This window comes from Cibotium barometz, chromosome 3, assembly GCF_041138505.1.
Source record: "Cibotium barometz isolate CiBa-2024 chromosome 3, ASM4113850v1, whole genome shotgun sequence".
NCBI classification, from domain to species: domain Eukaryota; kingdom Viridiplantae; phylum Streptophyta; class Polypodiopsida; order Cyatheales; family Cibotiaceae; genus Cibotium; species Cibotium barometz.
In genome coordinates this window covers 7,062,984-7,077,291 of record NC_141048.1, presented here as the reverse complement: position 1 = coordinate 7,077,291, position 14,308 = coordinate 7,062,984, and the positions used below count along the sequence as shown (strand labels likewise).

General features: G+C 51.9%; 1 protein-coding gene across 2 annotated transcripts in view; it reads left to right on the top strand.

The window, feature by feature from the left end:
• LOC147639656 (transducin family protein / WD-40 repeat family protein) overlaps positions 1 to 12,290 on the top strand; it is a 97,112-nt gene extending 84,822 nt beyond the window's left edge. For both annotated transcript variants that reach the window (XR_015261775.1, XM_086772526.1), the window contains 3 exons: positions 11,427 to 11,496; positions 11,580 to 11,645; positions 11,862 to 12,290. Coding sequence is in view for 1 of the 2 variants with exons in the window: in XM_086772526.1 (XP_086628652.1) it covers positions 11,427 to 11,496; positions 11,580 to 11,645; positions 11,862 to 12,005 (280 nt within the window). In the remaining variant the exon portion in view is untranslated. The remainder of the gene's footprint in view (positions 1 to 11,426; positions 11,497 to 11,579; positions 11,646 to 11,861) is intronic.
• The last annotated feature ends 2,018 nt before the right edge of the window (positions 12,291 to 14,308 follow it).

Sequence of the window (14,308 nt, the reverse complement as noted above, 5' to 3'; positions counted from 1 at the left end):
TCCTACTGAGGTACAACAAAAGTGTATAATATCTACAACTAGCATAAGACTGGTGTAATCTGCTCATCTCAGTATCTCTCTCATGGGGTGCTGCAAGATAGAGAGACTAAAGTGGTAGGGCAGTCGTCTCCTGTGGCGGGTGATGATGGCTCTAATCCACTGGTGATGAAGCGGCCGTGGACGAGGTCCTGGTAAGCGTGGGCGTCTCGCTCGACAAAGTGCTATGGCTCTGTCAAGGGTGATTCCTCCTGAAGGACGTCTATGGGACGTTGAAGGACGTCTGGCTCTCCGAGGGGGTAGTGGAGGTTCTGGTCGTATCTGCCGGGGTGGTCCTGGCCTTGAAAAATTTGTCACGGCGTGTTGGCGGGGTGGATCCTAGTGTGCTGTCTTGGCTCGTAGGAGAGCCTATTGATGGTTCGTAGGGGGGAGAGAGAGAGAGAGAGAGAGAGAGAGAGAGAGAGAGAGAGAGAGAGAGCCATGGCACGGGTGTGCACGTGATATCTGCTCTTGCTAAACTTGATGACAGGGTGGACGCTCTGTCATCCTTCCTCCCTTGACTTCTAACTTTGACTTTGACCTGCTACTTTAACTGACTTTGACTTTGATTGATATTTTTGTCTGAACACCTTCCACTTTTTCCAAGCCTTGCTGAAGAACTAAGCATGTGTTGCACTGCTGTCCCCATGCTTGCTATCCCTTACCCTTAGCATAGTGGTGGATCACCTGTCGGAACTGATCATGCCTGTTGCTAGGCCTTTGATCTGAGAGCTTAATGATGTATTGGTTCTACGTACATACCCTCAAGGAATGCTTACTCTAGCTTCGTCTGTTTGCAGCATAGTCACAGGAAATGGCTGTTTCAGTCCCTAGAAAATGCGTTTCTCCGTTTCAAGTCCCCATCCGTTTCCATGGCCGTTTCTCGTTTCCCAAGTGATGTTGTCATAGGAAATGGCCGTTTCCACCCCTAAAAACTCGTTTCCACGTTTCCATTTCCGTTTCTCATTTCTGGTGACTATGGTTTGTAGACCACTCCATTTGCTACCGTGTTGCATTCTTCTGCTGGAATTGTGCACCTTCCTTGGGACTTCGTAAGCCTGAATGCTCTGATACCAATGTTGCATGCGCGGAAGCCTTGCTGTACTGATCCACAGCCCTAAGCATGGTTAAGAACATGATGCTGGTTTTGGTTCAAACATGATTAAGACAACGGAAAGAGAGAGGGTCTTTCTTGTATTTCATATGGTACAAAAAGGTGGTTGAATGCTTGTACATAACTAGGCCCTTGGTCAGCCCCCATAGGGGTGTCCTCTGGTCCTACATGAACTCTACTGATGGCTAGACTTTCTATAATGATGAAACTACTAAATGCCTGAATTGATTTATGGCTTCATGCTTATATATGCTGCTGAGGTTCAGGTCGGCCAACAGATGTGTTGTCGGCCAGTATGTGTGGACACATTAATGATATTATGCCTTTAAATGCTGCGCTTTTCACTTAATGCTGCCCGGTTAATGCTGGCTTTCAACATATTGCTGCCGCCTGCCCTAGGGTCCTAGGGCTGGCTGCCAACTGGTTCCTCCATCTACCAATGTTGTAAATGATGATGGTAATGCTGTTGACGAGGATGATGATGGTGATGCTATGCTGATGACACTGATGGTAATGTTGGCAATGCTGCTACTGCTGATGATGACCTACATGGGGCACTATTGCTTGGGTTGCTGAGGCTGAGGTTGTCATGGCTTATGAGGAGGAAGGTGGGGGGCTAGCCCTTTAGGTCTCTCGCCTTCACATTTCAGCAGTGCCAGCCTCAGCCTCATCTATTGGTCATTGGACTCATGGTTCGAGCTAGAGATTGGAAGATTTGTAGCAGCATTGCCGCATGGCACATCTGGAGATTGAAGGTACCCACACTGTGCTTGCGGAGTCCGTTAGGAGCATCTGGCTCGACATCATCCATACCCTTTGCAGCCAGTGGTTCTGATCGTATGCGGAATCGTCGGGAAGCCTTCTTGAGGCTTTGGCCACCTGGTCCTTTTCTCACAGATAGAGGTGGTGAGCCCACTTGGCACTATAGGCCACCCGTGTGATTATTCCCTCCCTCACCCCTTGTATGTGATAGCCTTCTCCTCATAGAGCGGCCAACCGGCGGAGAAGTACATCCTCCCTCCCCTTTTGTTCTTTGATCATCACTCCGTACATGGAGACGAGTTTGTATCTAGCCTTTTGAGGCTGATTTTTGTTAACTAATAGAAGGATCTTGTTTCCCGGAAAAAAAAAACAAGCGACCAATCTTAAGTGGTCCTATAACCTTTAAGTCACAATGGTCTTTTAAGAGGGAGGAATCCGCTCTCTCTCCCAAATTAAGAGACAGGGCTCGTGCTGAAGGTCGATGCTTTAAATGCTTTGAGAGGGACAAATGGCAACCAAGCATGCGGCAAGAATCTACCTGTAGCATCGCATGCAAGTATCCAACCTAATCCCCCAGCTAATGCCAACCTCCTCAGTGAGCTCAATCCAAAAATAGTGGAGAGACCGTGCCATTACTCTTATGGATGAAGTGGAGGAAGACGAACAAGGCAGAGTTCATGCAGCTACTATTGAAGCTAGAGGTTGCCAATAGACAGTGATCAGTGATCCTGTAGAAGGCACCTGCACAATCCCTGGACGTGCCCCGAGAACGCTATTTGTGGGAGCTATGCCAATGTTGCAATTTTCAAAGTGGAGAAGTGTGAGTACCTCTTGAAGCAATCTGAAATCAGAACGATGCAGAAGGTTTGATGCAGATCGCTGCTCCGTTGCATGATCCCCTTTTCTCCAAGTTAACTCTACTAGAGATAAGCACGACACCTAGTTTTGGGGTTAGTGTATTGATGAGGCATGCCCTATTTATGGCTCCTGGTGTATAGGAGGTCTATACAGGTGACTTTTGGAGTCAGTTTAGAAGAGAGCTCCTAGGACTTGAGGTAGACAAAAGCTTGGAGCACTTTCTTATCTTTTTTTTTTTTTTTTTTTTGGAAAAACGATCCTTCTATTAGTTAATGAGAAAACGCCATATGGCTACAAAGCTCACCTCGCAAGGAGGGATAAGAAACACAATGAACACCTGAGCTCCCCCCCGTGGCTGGCCGCTCTCTGGGGGGGGCTACCTAGTAATACATGATGGAGGTGAGAAAAGCCAAACTGGCGGTCTATAGTGCCAGGTGACATCCTCGTCCCTCGCGGCGGTGAGGAAAGGACCAGGCTGCCACGTGCGGAGGAAAGCCTTGCGGCGCCCTCTCATGCGATCCGAGTCGCCCTGGAGTTTCCCCCAGTGTCCTCTCAAGGTGTGAATGATGTCCACCCAGAGGGCCTGAATGACCTCCGCCGGTGGGGTCGCCTGGTGGTCAATGGCCTCCCTGCATCGGGCTCTCCATATGTGCCAAGCCGTCATGCTGCTGATCATCTCCCATCTCTGCCCGACCCCCTCCTGAGAGGCTGCCGAAGAGAAGTCTGGTGTCGGAACCACCGCCATCGCCCTGTCAGAGACCTGGATGGTCACACTGCCAGGGACGTCCTCATATCCAAGTGCAGGGCCGCTGTCCGTGGCCCAAGCCACCGCACCCCACGTCACCAACATCTCACCTGGTGAGCCTGCAAAAACCATCCTGAGAGCGCGCTGCCAGACCTGGTGTGCCTGTGGGCAATCCCATAAGCAGTGCCGCTGTGACTCCTGTGCATGGCCGCACCGAGGGCAGGACGCTGGGTGTCTGCCAAAAGCTAGCCAAGCCCCCACAGCCAATCCTCTATGCGCTGTGAGCCAGAGAAAAAGCGTCACCTTCCGGGGCTGGAAACTGGCCCAAAGGCGCTGCCAGAAGTCCCTAAGAAAGGCAGGAGAGAGCCCCTGTCGCCGCCAATGCTCGGCCGCTGCCGGGGTGCGCGCTATCCTGTGTCTCTGAATCCGCCGCCCCAGCCTCGCTGTGTACTGAAAGAAGGGGATGGCAGGGCTGGTAGGGGCCGAGTAGGGATCTCGCCAAAACCACTCACCTGGATCCCACTGGAGGCGAATAAGAGGCCTGCTGTCCCACGCCCATAATCTCCAAGAGCAGTCCTCCCCTATCGAGGCCGGTGAGGGGTCTACATACCACTGCCTCTGATGAAAGCCGACCACCCGTACCCTCTGAAGAATACAACCCTGGAGCCCATCCAAATCCAGTCGTGTCCTCTGGAGCTGGCCACCCTCTCCCACCTCGAAAGTGAGTAGGGAGACGCTCTCCGCTGTGCCGCAGACCGCTAGAAGGATCTCATGCCGAGTAAAGACACCCATCCACTGTGGAGGTGGAGGGTCCTGTACTGGGGTCCGCCACTCCCGGGGGATGGCCGCCTCAATGTCCTGTCTCATCAACTCTCTGCCCCTCATCCCATTGAGCCTCCTCTCCTGAACCTCTGGAGGCAACTGCTGAAAACATATCCAGTCGTCTAGGGACTGGGCTGGGCCGGAGCTCAACGGGCCCCACGACACGTGAGACCGCGAGCCAACCATATGGCCACTGGGAAGTCGAATCAAGGGGTTCCAGATCAATGGCTGCCGCAAGCGTTCCTCATCGGTGCCCGGGGGAGTCTGGAAAAGGGACGGCCTCAGATGCGCCCAGGCCCTCAGAAGGCTGGCTGCAAAACGCTCCTCGAAGCCAAGGCCCACTCCTCTGGATCGCTGCTCCGTAAAGATCCACCTGATGCTGGGGGTCCAGGGGCCGCTAAGAGAAGGAGTGCGGCTGAGCATCCTGGAAACAAGAAACTCCTTCCACGGCTCAGCGCCTGGCAGGAGACCACGAACTACCAACTTGCCAAGCAAAGCACGACTTTGGCAAATAGGATCTACAATGCCCAGGCCGCCTCTCTCCCTCGGCTGAGTGATCACAGCCCATGCCACCTTGGCCCTGGCGGGTCGCCCGTCGCCTCCGGACCAAAGAAAGTTCCTGATGAGCCTCTGCACCTGGCCAATGCACGCCCGAGAGAAGGCCCAGCAAGAAGTGATGTACCACATGGTAGCGAGCAGAACCTGGTTGGCCACAACTACTCGGCCAGCAAGAGATAAACGAGCGGTACTCCAATACAGAAGCTTCTTCCGAATACTCAGAAGAAGGGGGGCTATCTGCTGCTCCGGAGATATATCAATGCCCACATAGCATCCCAAATAACGCACTGTAGTGCCGGGGGGCAGCCATTGAAAACCATCAACTGGCCTCCAAGTCGGGGGGGGGCATAGAACTGACCCACAGCCCACACGACTTGTGCCAGTTGATCAAAGCGCCCGAAGCTCTGCAAAACCTGTCCATGGCTGAGGCGAAGCGGCGGAGGTTCTCCTCACCTCCCTGAAGATAGACAGCAGTGTCGTCCGCAAACTCCGAGTCTAGGAGCTCCTCCGAGGTGTGGATGGGAAGCTGGAGGCCCCTCAAACCTGTGTCCTGTGCCGTCAAGAAGGTGCTCATGGCCTCCGCCACAAAAAGAAAAAGAAAGGGCGCCAAGGGGCACCCCTGCCGCACCGAGCGCGAGAGCTGGAACCTCTCTCCGCACACGCCCTGTATCAGCACCTGGCTATGAGCCGAAGTGTAGAGTGCAGAGACCCCACGAATCCACTGAGGGGGGAAGCCCATCCTCTCCATAGTGCCTTCCAGAAAGGCCCAGTCCACCCGATCATATGCCTTCTCAAAGTCGAGAAGGAGCACCGCCAGATCCTCCTGTCGAAATCTAGCCAAAGCCGTAGCCTCCCAGAAAGAGAAAATGTTATCGAGAATGCTCCTATCCTGGATGAAGCCTGTCTGCGTGGAGTGGATGATGTCCGGAAGGTGAGGCTGAAGCCGCCTGCTGATCGCCTTAGCTAGGACCTTGTAGGCCGTGCCTAGCAGGGTGATCGGTCTCCACTATCTAATCTCCAGTCTGTCTCCTCCCTCTTTGGGGATCAAGTGGATCAACCCCTCTGCCATGCTGTCCGGCATGACTCCCGTCTCCATAATCTCCTGGAGTGCCAATCTGAAGCCCCTATGAAGGAGGCCCCAGTATCTCTGGAAGAAAGCCACTGAGAGACCGTCCTCTCCTGGGCATTTGCCCCGAGGTAATGCCTGCAGAGCCTCCTCCAGTTCCGTATCCGAGAAAGGGGAGAGAAGGGAGTGCTGCAAATGGACCGGCACAACCGGTCTCGTGAAGCTCCAGACCGCCTCCCTAGCCTCTCTCACCCTGTCGTCTGCTGGCTCAGCAGAGAGAAGATCCCTGTAAAAATCTGTGGCTATCGCCCGAACCCTGGGGGGATCCACCACAACCTGGCCATCAGCCTGGCGAAGCCGCCTGAGACCCTCTCGTCTGAATCGAGGCCCATTCGCCTCAAAGAAATCCCGAGTCACTCTGTCTCCAGCCTGAGTCCAAAAAGAAGCCCGAGCATGGAATCGAAACTCCACCCGCCTCTCCTCGATGGATCTGATCTCAGTGCGGGCTGTCTCCATCTGCTCTGAGATCCAGGGGCTCAGAGGATCTCTCTCCTGGAGTCTCTGAAGGGACGCTAGACTCCTCCGTAGGCTCCTTTCCTGCTCTCTGAAGGCCTCCAGACGGTCCAAGGCAGCCAGTCTGAGCATCCGACTGATCTCCTGCAAGCCACTGGCAAGATCACTGGCTGCCGATCCTCTCCTCAACTGCAGCTCCTGCCAGACCTGCTCAACTCTGATCGCGATCTCAGGCTCCTCTATGAGGCAATCTGGAATCCGGACGCTCTGGCCCCGCTCTCCTCTCGTAGGGTCCTCAATCTGGAGAAGCACTGGGAAGTGGTCTGAAAGCGAGGAGCCTGCAAGTATGCCCACGGTGCCACCTCTATCACAAGCCCACTCATCAATGTAGAACCTATCGATGCGAGAGAGGTTAACTCCTGTGGCCCGTCTATCCGAGCGCGAGAAAGAGAGACTCCCCTGCAACCTGCCAAACTCCGGGAGAGTCCACGGATCCTGGCCTCTCACCTGTAGCACAAGCTCCTCCCAGGCAGCAAGCTCTGGCCCATGAATGGTCTCCTGGCTGCCCCCCAGCCTGTCCTCTGCATCCTCCAGCATGTTGCAATCCCCTCCTAGGCACCAGTGGTCTGCCAAGGGGAGGGACTGCCTAATGGTGCTCCAGAACTCAGCTCTCCCGGATGCCCCGTTAGGGGCGTAGAAGTTGAGGAAGCCAATGCGATCTTCCCCAACCCGAAGGATGATCCACTGCGCGCGACCCTGAACCAGGGTGCCAGAGTCCACAACCTCGGAAAGAAGCTGCTCGCTGACTGAAATGCATACTCCGCCCTGATTCCCCTGGGGGCCATATGTCGGGGACCAAAAAGTGTGACTCCTGCCTAGCAAGATCTTCCCGCAGGTGCGGGTACGCCCGGCAGAAAGGTGGTGCTCCTGGATGAAGAGGATATCTATGGGTCCTCCAACGAGAGCCCTCTGGATCTCCTGGCGAAGTCTGCCCCGACCAATGTAGCAGCGACGTCCACCGAGACCCTGGATGTTCCATGAGAGGATCCTCATGGATGAGCTGTGGCAAGTGAAGCAGCCACCACTGGCTCACCCCTCTCAGCCGGTCCGGATGATCTGCCCTCCACTCTGTGAGTCTTGGGCGCCGGCTTGGAAGGAGAGTAGTCACTGTCTGTCCGGGTGCGGAGTCTCTCCAGAAAGAGGGTGACCTGAGTCTGTGTCCAGCTCCACTCCGCCTTCGCCCTGTCCAGAGCATAGGCGTGAGACCACTCCTCTGCATATAAATATCGAAAGGTAGGCTGCACCCTCGGGGCGGCATGGAGGAGAATCAATAGCACCGCCTCAACTGATGTGTGGACCGGATCCACCCGCCAATCTCCTATACCAAACAGGCTCATGCGGGCTGAGTGTAGTCGGGTCTGCAATAAGTCCGTGAGCCCCAAGTCACTGAAGTGGTGAGAAAACTCCAGTATCTGGTCACGAAGAACTTCCTCTACAGAGTTGCAGTCCCATGCTGTGTCTGGGGCAACGCTGAGAGGAAAGGAGAAGGCCACCATGTTGCTCACCACTGAAGGAGAACGAGAGGGATGGCACACCACGCAGACTCGCAAGGGCGCGACCAGTGTCTCGAATGGGCCAGCATCCAGCTGGAGGCACCTGAAAAAACTGTAATCCACTGGAAGCCCCATCACTCGTGGGGGCCCCCCCGGGGAGGTTGGAGAGAACTCTGTGGCGGGCGAAGCTAGGATCGCCATCTCCACCGGCCCGGAGAGGCGGTGAAACAGCCGCTGGACTGAACTCTGGCCTACCCCGCTGCGCTGCCCCGGGGCAGCGGGTGGTCTGGCGAAATATCCTGGAGAGGCCGAAGGGGGGATGGGGGCTCGCGGCGAGGAGGGGGGGGGAGCGAGTGGAGGATGGAAAGGCATCTGCCAGAGGATAGGAGTCAGGGGGGGCCGCAGGGGGAGGAGGGAGGGGGGGGCGGGGGGGGGAGAGGGGGGGGAGGAAAGAGTGCTCTCCGGGTGGGGGGGAGGGGAACCGGGGGTCGCAGAGAGCGGCCGGGGATCCTCAGGAAACTGCTCCAAGGAGGGGGCGGGGCCCCCCGGGGGGGAGGCGGGAGTGGTGTCTCCACGTGAGAGGCTCCACCATCGGCCTCAACAACGGGCACTGAGTCTGAATCCTCGTCCATCGGGGTGGGACCTGCAGGCCGCCTATCCCTGACTGGAGCATAAATGCGGGTAGGTGCCTGTACGCCAGCCGGAGTCGCCTGTCCACCAGCCTGTCCGCCAGCCTGTGCTGCCTGCTGGCGTCTGCGCGACGGTCCCTGCGGGCCGGGCGTTTCCGCCGACGAACCTCCTGCCAGCCGCCAGTCTCCTGGGTCTGCGCGGCGTTCTCCGCTGGAGCCTGCTCGTCCGATGGTGGTGCCTGCTGTGGCGAGCCAGGGATGTCCGGTCTCGGAGGTGGATGGCCACCTCTCGGGTCTCCTGCAGTGGGTCCAGAGGCCGCATAGCGTGAAGGATGAACCCCCTTGCGGGGGCATGCACGTGCGAGATGGCCCATCTCCCGACATATGAAACACTGGCCGGGGAGGCCCGAATACTCCACGCGCTGTATCAGATGTCCTCCAGAAAGACAAGGGAGGAGGATCGTCTTCGGGAGGGACTCTGGTGACGGAACCACAACACGAATGGCCGGGAGTCCTGCTGCCCGAGCAACCACTGAGGCCGCGGTCTGTGGCACCTCCACCACTTGCCCGAAAGCCCTGCCTATGGACGGCAAGAGGGGCAAGTACTCCCTTCGGAGACCTGGAAAGCAGACGGTGATGGGGAATCCAGTCGCGCCTGCCAGTGGATCAGACGATGGGTCGAAACCGTGGGTCCACCGTGCAAAGAACGCCCGAGAGGAGCGTAGGGCAATGGGGCTCCGAGCCAGCACCCTCTGAGCTGCTGGAGGGGACTCGAACTCCACCTGGTAGTAACCGCGGCCTAAAAAATCCACGCTGACGATTCTTGCAGTCTCGCCAATGAAGCTACCCTGCAGTAGGTCGCGTAGCTCTCTCCGCATTGGGCGGCTACCCACCACCTTGCAAACCAAGGAAGAGGCCTCCAAGGAAGAAACGGAGGACGCGAGAAGCTGCTGCTCTGCATCTGAGAAGTCTAATCGAAGACCTGTATCGGTCGGGGCTGACGGAGAGGCTGCCATGGAGTCCTCCTAAGGGAAAAGACCAGGTACTGGCTGAATCGAAGAGACGAACCCAAGAAAAACCTCTCCACTACGCGGAAATCGCCGAAAAAAAGGGGAACGGGGGGCTGAAGCGGGGAAAAGGGGAGAAGCAGGGACGGGGGGCAGAGAGGCCGACGATGCGAGGAGGGGGGGAAGAAAGGAAGGAGGCGGAAAACAGGGGGGGGGGAGGCGGAGGCAGGAGGGCGAGGGGGGGCTGCGCAGGGAAGGCGAAGGGGGGGGAAGAAGAGGGCGGCGCGGAAGAGGGAGGCGGGGGGCTGAGAAGGCTGGCGGCGCAGGCGGGGGGCTGAGGGGGGCAGGCGGGAAGAAAGCGGGGGAGGGGAGGGGCTGCGGGGACAGGCAGGGGGCTGGGAAGGCTGGCGGCGACAGCGATGGGGGAGGCGCAGGGGGCAGCTTTTGCAGGAATTTATTGAATCAAACCACGGGCACAAAGTGCCTAAATCTTTACAATAGATGAGAAGTGCAGCACTTTCTTATCTCCTCTTACCATTGAATGTTAAACGACTCCTTTCAACAAGAGGCGCCGAATGCACTCTCAAGTAATGGCCAGAATCTCCTAGAGCAGCAGGACCTCATGCTTTGAGTAACATGGTGGAGCGAGAGAGCCAAGGGTTGGGGCTACTGAAAAGCGAGGGAAAATGGGGGCTTGCCCCCTACAGAGGCAAGTGGGGTGCAGGTGGGTGCCACCTGAGACCAAACCCATGCTCTGATACCATGAAGGTGACAGGTCTGCATGGGGAGGTCCCCAGTCCCCTCCCGCCTAGCCGACCTAGGGCCAAGGGTGCCCCCAAAAGGTGTGCACGGGGACCGCTTGCCTCATCACCCTTTATACGCTAAGCCTATGGGATTAACGGTTAACCAAGGCATCCACTGCCACGTGTCAGCCAGGAGAGGTGACGGTTAATCCAACAATAGCTATCAAATCACTTTCTTTATCTTTTGTAAAAACCTTCAGAAAACTACCGAATGTGCTCACAAAAATCAATGTGCACCTTGTGCATTTCAACTGTCTTCACCACCAACTCTTCAACTACTAAGATCTCATAAGCCTTCAGGTCATAGGCCATAAGAAAACCTGTCCCTACACCTCATGGATGGAGTTAGTACTGCCGTCCTGTTGAGCAAGCCAAAGCGTAGCGTTTGAGGGCTGGCTGCTCCTATTGAATGGGGGGCCGGGCAGTGAGGTGTCTGTTGGTGGTTGCCCAGTGTTAACAGATTGTCTCCTTTCTGTTCATAGAGCGAAGGTACTCGTCTGGTTTTGTCAGGGGGGTGTTGGATGAACCGTCACTTCTCCTGGCTGACATGGCATCAGATTCCTTGGTTAATCCCATAGGCTTGGTGTGTGCTGGTTTCCTGAAGTGGCAAGGGGCCTTGAGAATTCCCCGTGCACACCTTTTGGGGGTACTGTGGCCTAGGTCAGCTAGGCGGGAGGGGACTGGAGACCTCTGTCACCTTCAGCTACATCATGATTGAAGTTTGCGCTAGTCACCCAACTGCACAATGCTGGTTTGAAATGGAACAGGTTGAGAGAAGGTTAGAAATGACCCTGTTTATGCATAGTTTGATTTGTCTGCACTTTTGTTATTTAACCATGGTTACTGTGCCATGGTCAGCTTGCCAAAGTACATATAAAAAACTTCTCCTTGTTTTATCCCTCTCACCAAATTGCCAGCCTTATGAAACACCAATCCTCTACCATTGTTATTTTGTACCAGCTATTGTGTGCTTTTGATTGACACAAAGGATGAAGCAGGCCAGATCCAAGTTCTCTCGGCAGCCTTGGAGGTTAGGATTTTGTAATTATTTTTGAATTGCATTATTCAGTTCGATGTATTGTTAGGAGATGCTGATGTTTTTTGGTGTCACAGATGGCAGGACCTCAAGAACAAGATCCAGTCTGTAGATATCGCTCTCTTTTGACCTTAGGATCACTTGTGAGCTCTGCTGCCTGTCTTTTCCTGTCCCCATGTCTCGATCTTACAGTTTTTATAAAATTCAATGGTTTCGTATCATCCACATCATGTATGCAGAAACAAGCATTCTATGCACAGCACTGGCATACACCCATGGTTGTCACGCGTGCTCCATGTGCATACAGAGAAACAGCTTTACGTGCTCATGCATTAAGTTTAGCTTGGTTTCTTTTGCAGATCTTGGATGGGCTGGTGAAGAGTGTTGCTTTGGATTTAGACATCAAATCCATAGCTGATGCGGCTTCGGTCTCATCTGATTCTCAAGTATCAGAAGTAGGTAAAGACATTCAGCATGTTTTGAAGTCTTCACCCGTGTATTAGCATTTTGAAATGAATTAAACTCTCTCTTTCTCTCTCTCTCTCTCACACACACACGCACACACGCACACACGCACACACGACATCAAAATTTGTATGGTCAAGGTTGGAATTCCAACGGCTAGCAAATGATCTTACATGTAAGGACCTAAAAAGCTCAAACCTAATATGCACTCCTCTCCACTACATGCTAAAATAACAGACCACATTTATGTCTCAAATCTAGTAAAGACCTCATATTTGGTGCGACCATATACGTACATCTGGAATAAACCCATCTTTTTAGCATCTATATGCCACGGATTCCTCTTTCGAAGAGTATAAAAAAAAGCGTGAACAAATGATCAATTGGACTATCTTGTTTCAAGATACTGATAACCAGCATTAAAAAGAAGAAAAAAAGAGGACTAGTAAACACGGAAAAAAAAAAGCCAGTGCATTAGAAGTTGCTACTTCAAACTGTAGTGGAAGTAAGCAATATTGAGATTCAGCAGAGATTACAATATTTATCATGATTTGACTGGTCGTAAGTCCTGCATCTCCCATGATGGTGACTTTTACCTAGTAGATGGAACTCGTCTAGTCCCTCCCTCTTCATGGACCAGAGAGTTGGTGTGGATTTTTGGTTGCATATTTTCAAAATGGCTTTACATGCGATTAAGTTGATTAGTTAAGCCCATTACCACCCACATATATACCAAGACATTGTAAAATTTTCACGTGACTTGTACACCCTTTCATTGAGTTTTGTTCCTTTGGCCAAAGCCTTGACAATATCCATTCTTCCACTATGGTTATCTTGGATTGTTCATCATGTACTTTCTTGATATGCTCTTTTATATCACATGATCAATGTGCTTGTGCCATATGTTAATATTTGTAGTGACACCTCTCCTATATGTAAACATGGCAACCTTCACCTCAAGCATGTTAATATCTAAAGTAAACATCTTTCCATTTTTGTTACCTTTGCAACCAAGCAGCGGTGATATTTGAGGTCTTCCACAAAGCATCCTTAAGGATTGAAGCTCATTTAACAGATCTTGCTCAACCATCTGTCCAACAGAAAACCAGGTTTTTAATAATATTAGGGACATGAAGTATATATGCCAGGTACTTCGTTTTGCCATCCATAGAAATGACACTTTACGAACATGCATAATGGGTGCACAATGTCATCAACTATTTTTGCATACCTTGGTTTTTTCATTTTTCACATATCTCTAAACCATTCACACCATGACTCCTCAAGTGTTTAGAGGTGCTAAAATCCACATATTAATTATCTCCTAATCTTGACACATCTTTTGTTAAGAAACTAAGCATGTGTTGTATCACAAAAAACTACTTATTTTTTACATCAACTTATTTACTTGATGATGTATAGTTTCCCTACTACAATATAAGAGAATACTGTAAGGGAAAGTACTCTTCTAGTATTTTTACTCTTATAGTTTCCGGACACCTACACTGGGGTCGGTGAGGGATTGGATGCTAGTTGAGTTTGTGATCCAAATTTAGGATCGGTAATCCAACAGTGCATTAATGAAGGTTCTTGGTGCGAGTTTCGAAGAACCTTCGAGGTACATTAATAAGGGTATTTTCTCGAATTTATACCCTTATAAGAGAATTTTTAATTGGTACCTTGATATGAAGATTATTTATCACAGACAGATCCTCGTTTAATCACTTTGGATATGGTCTTCAGGATTTGAGTGATGATTTGATTGTGGAATCAATGATTTGAAAGTTGGATGATTTGGATTGTGGTTGATCCAAATATTTCAAAGCAAAAAATATAAGTTTTGAGGATTTTTATTTTTTAAAGGGTTTTTATTAGTGTTTTTTGGGTTTTTTTGACATGATAGGGGTGCTTTTAACAACACTCAATTTTACTAAAAACAAGTATAAATGTTATACCTTGATTAAGAGATGCTTAGCAACACTCTAGTGTTATGATTTTACACTTAATTTTACTAAAAACAATAAGTATAAAGATTAATACCTTGGTTAACCTATTCTTGGCCAAAAATATTTAAAACATATGCCCATATATACTATTTATCTAATTAATCTAAGGCTTATGCTCATAGTAATGATGAAATCAACCAAGTGGATTGATAACCTATCTCCATTGCACGCGAGAGAGCTTCATTCCATCACTCCCATGAGACAAAGAATAGAACAAGTTAATTAAGAGAAAATTTATAAAAAGGCTAAGTTTAGAAGGAAAGACTATTCTAATCACACAAATCTACTCCTAAAACCCATCTAACTCATAGCTCTTTAACATTCTACCAAGGATT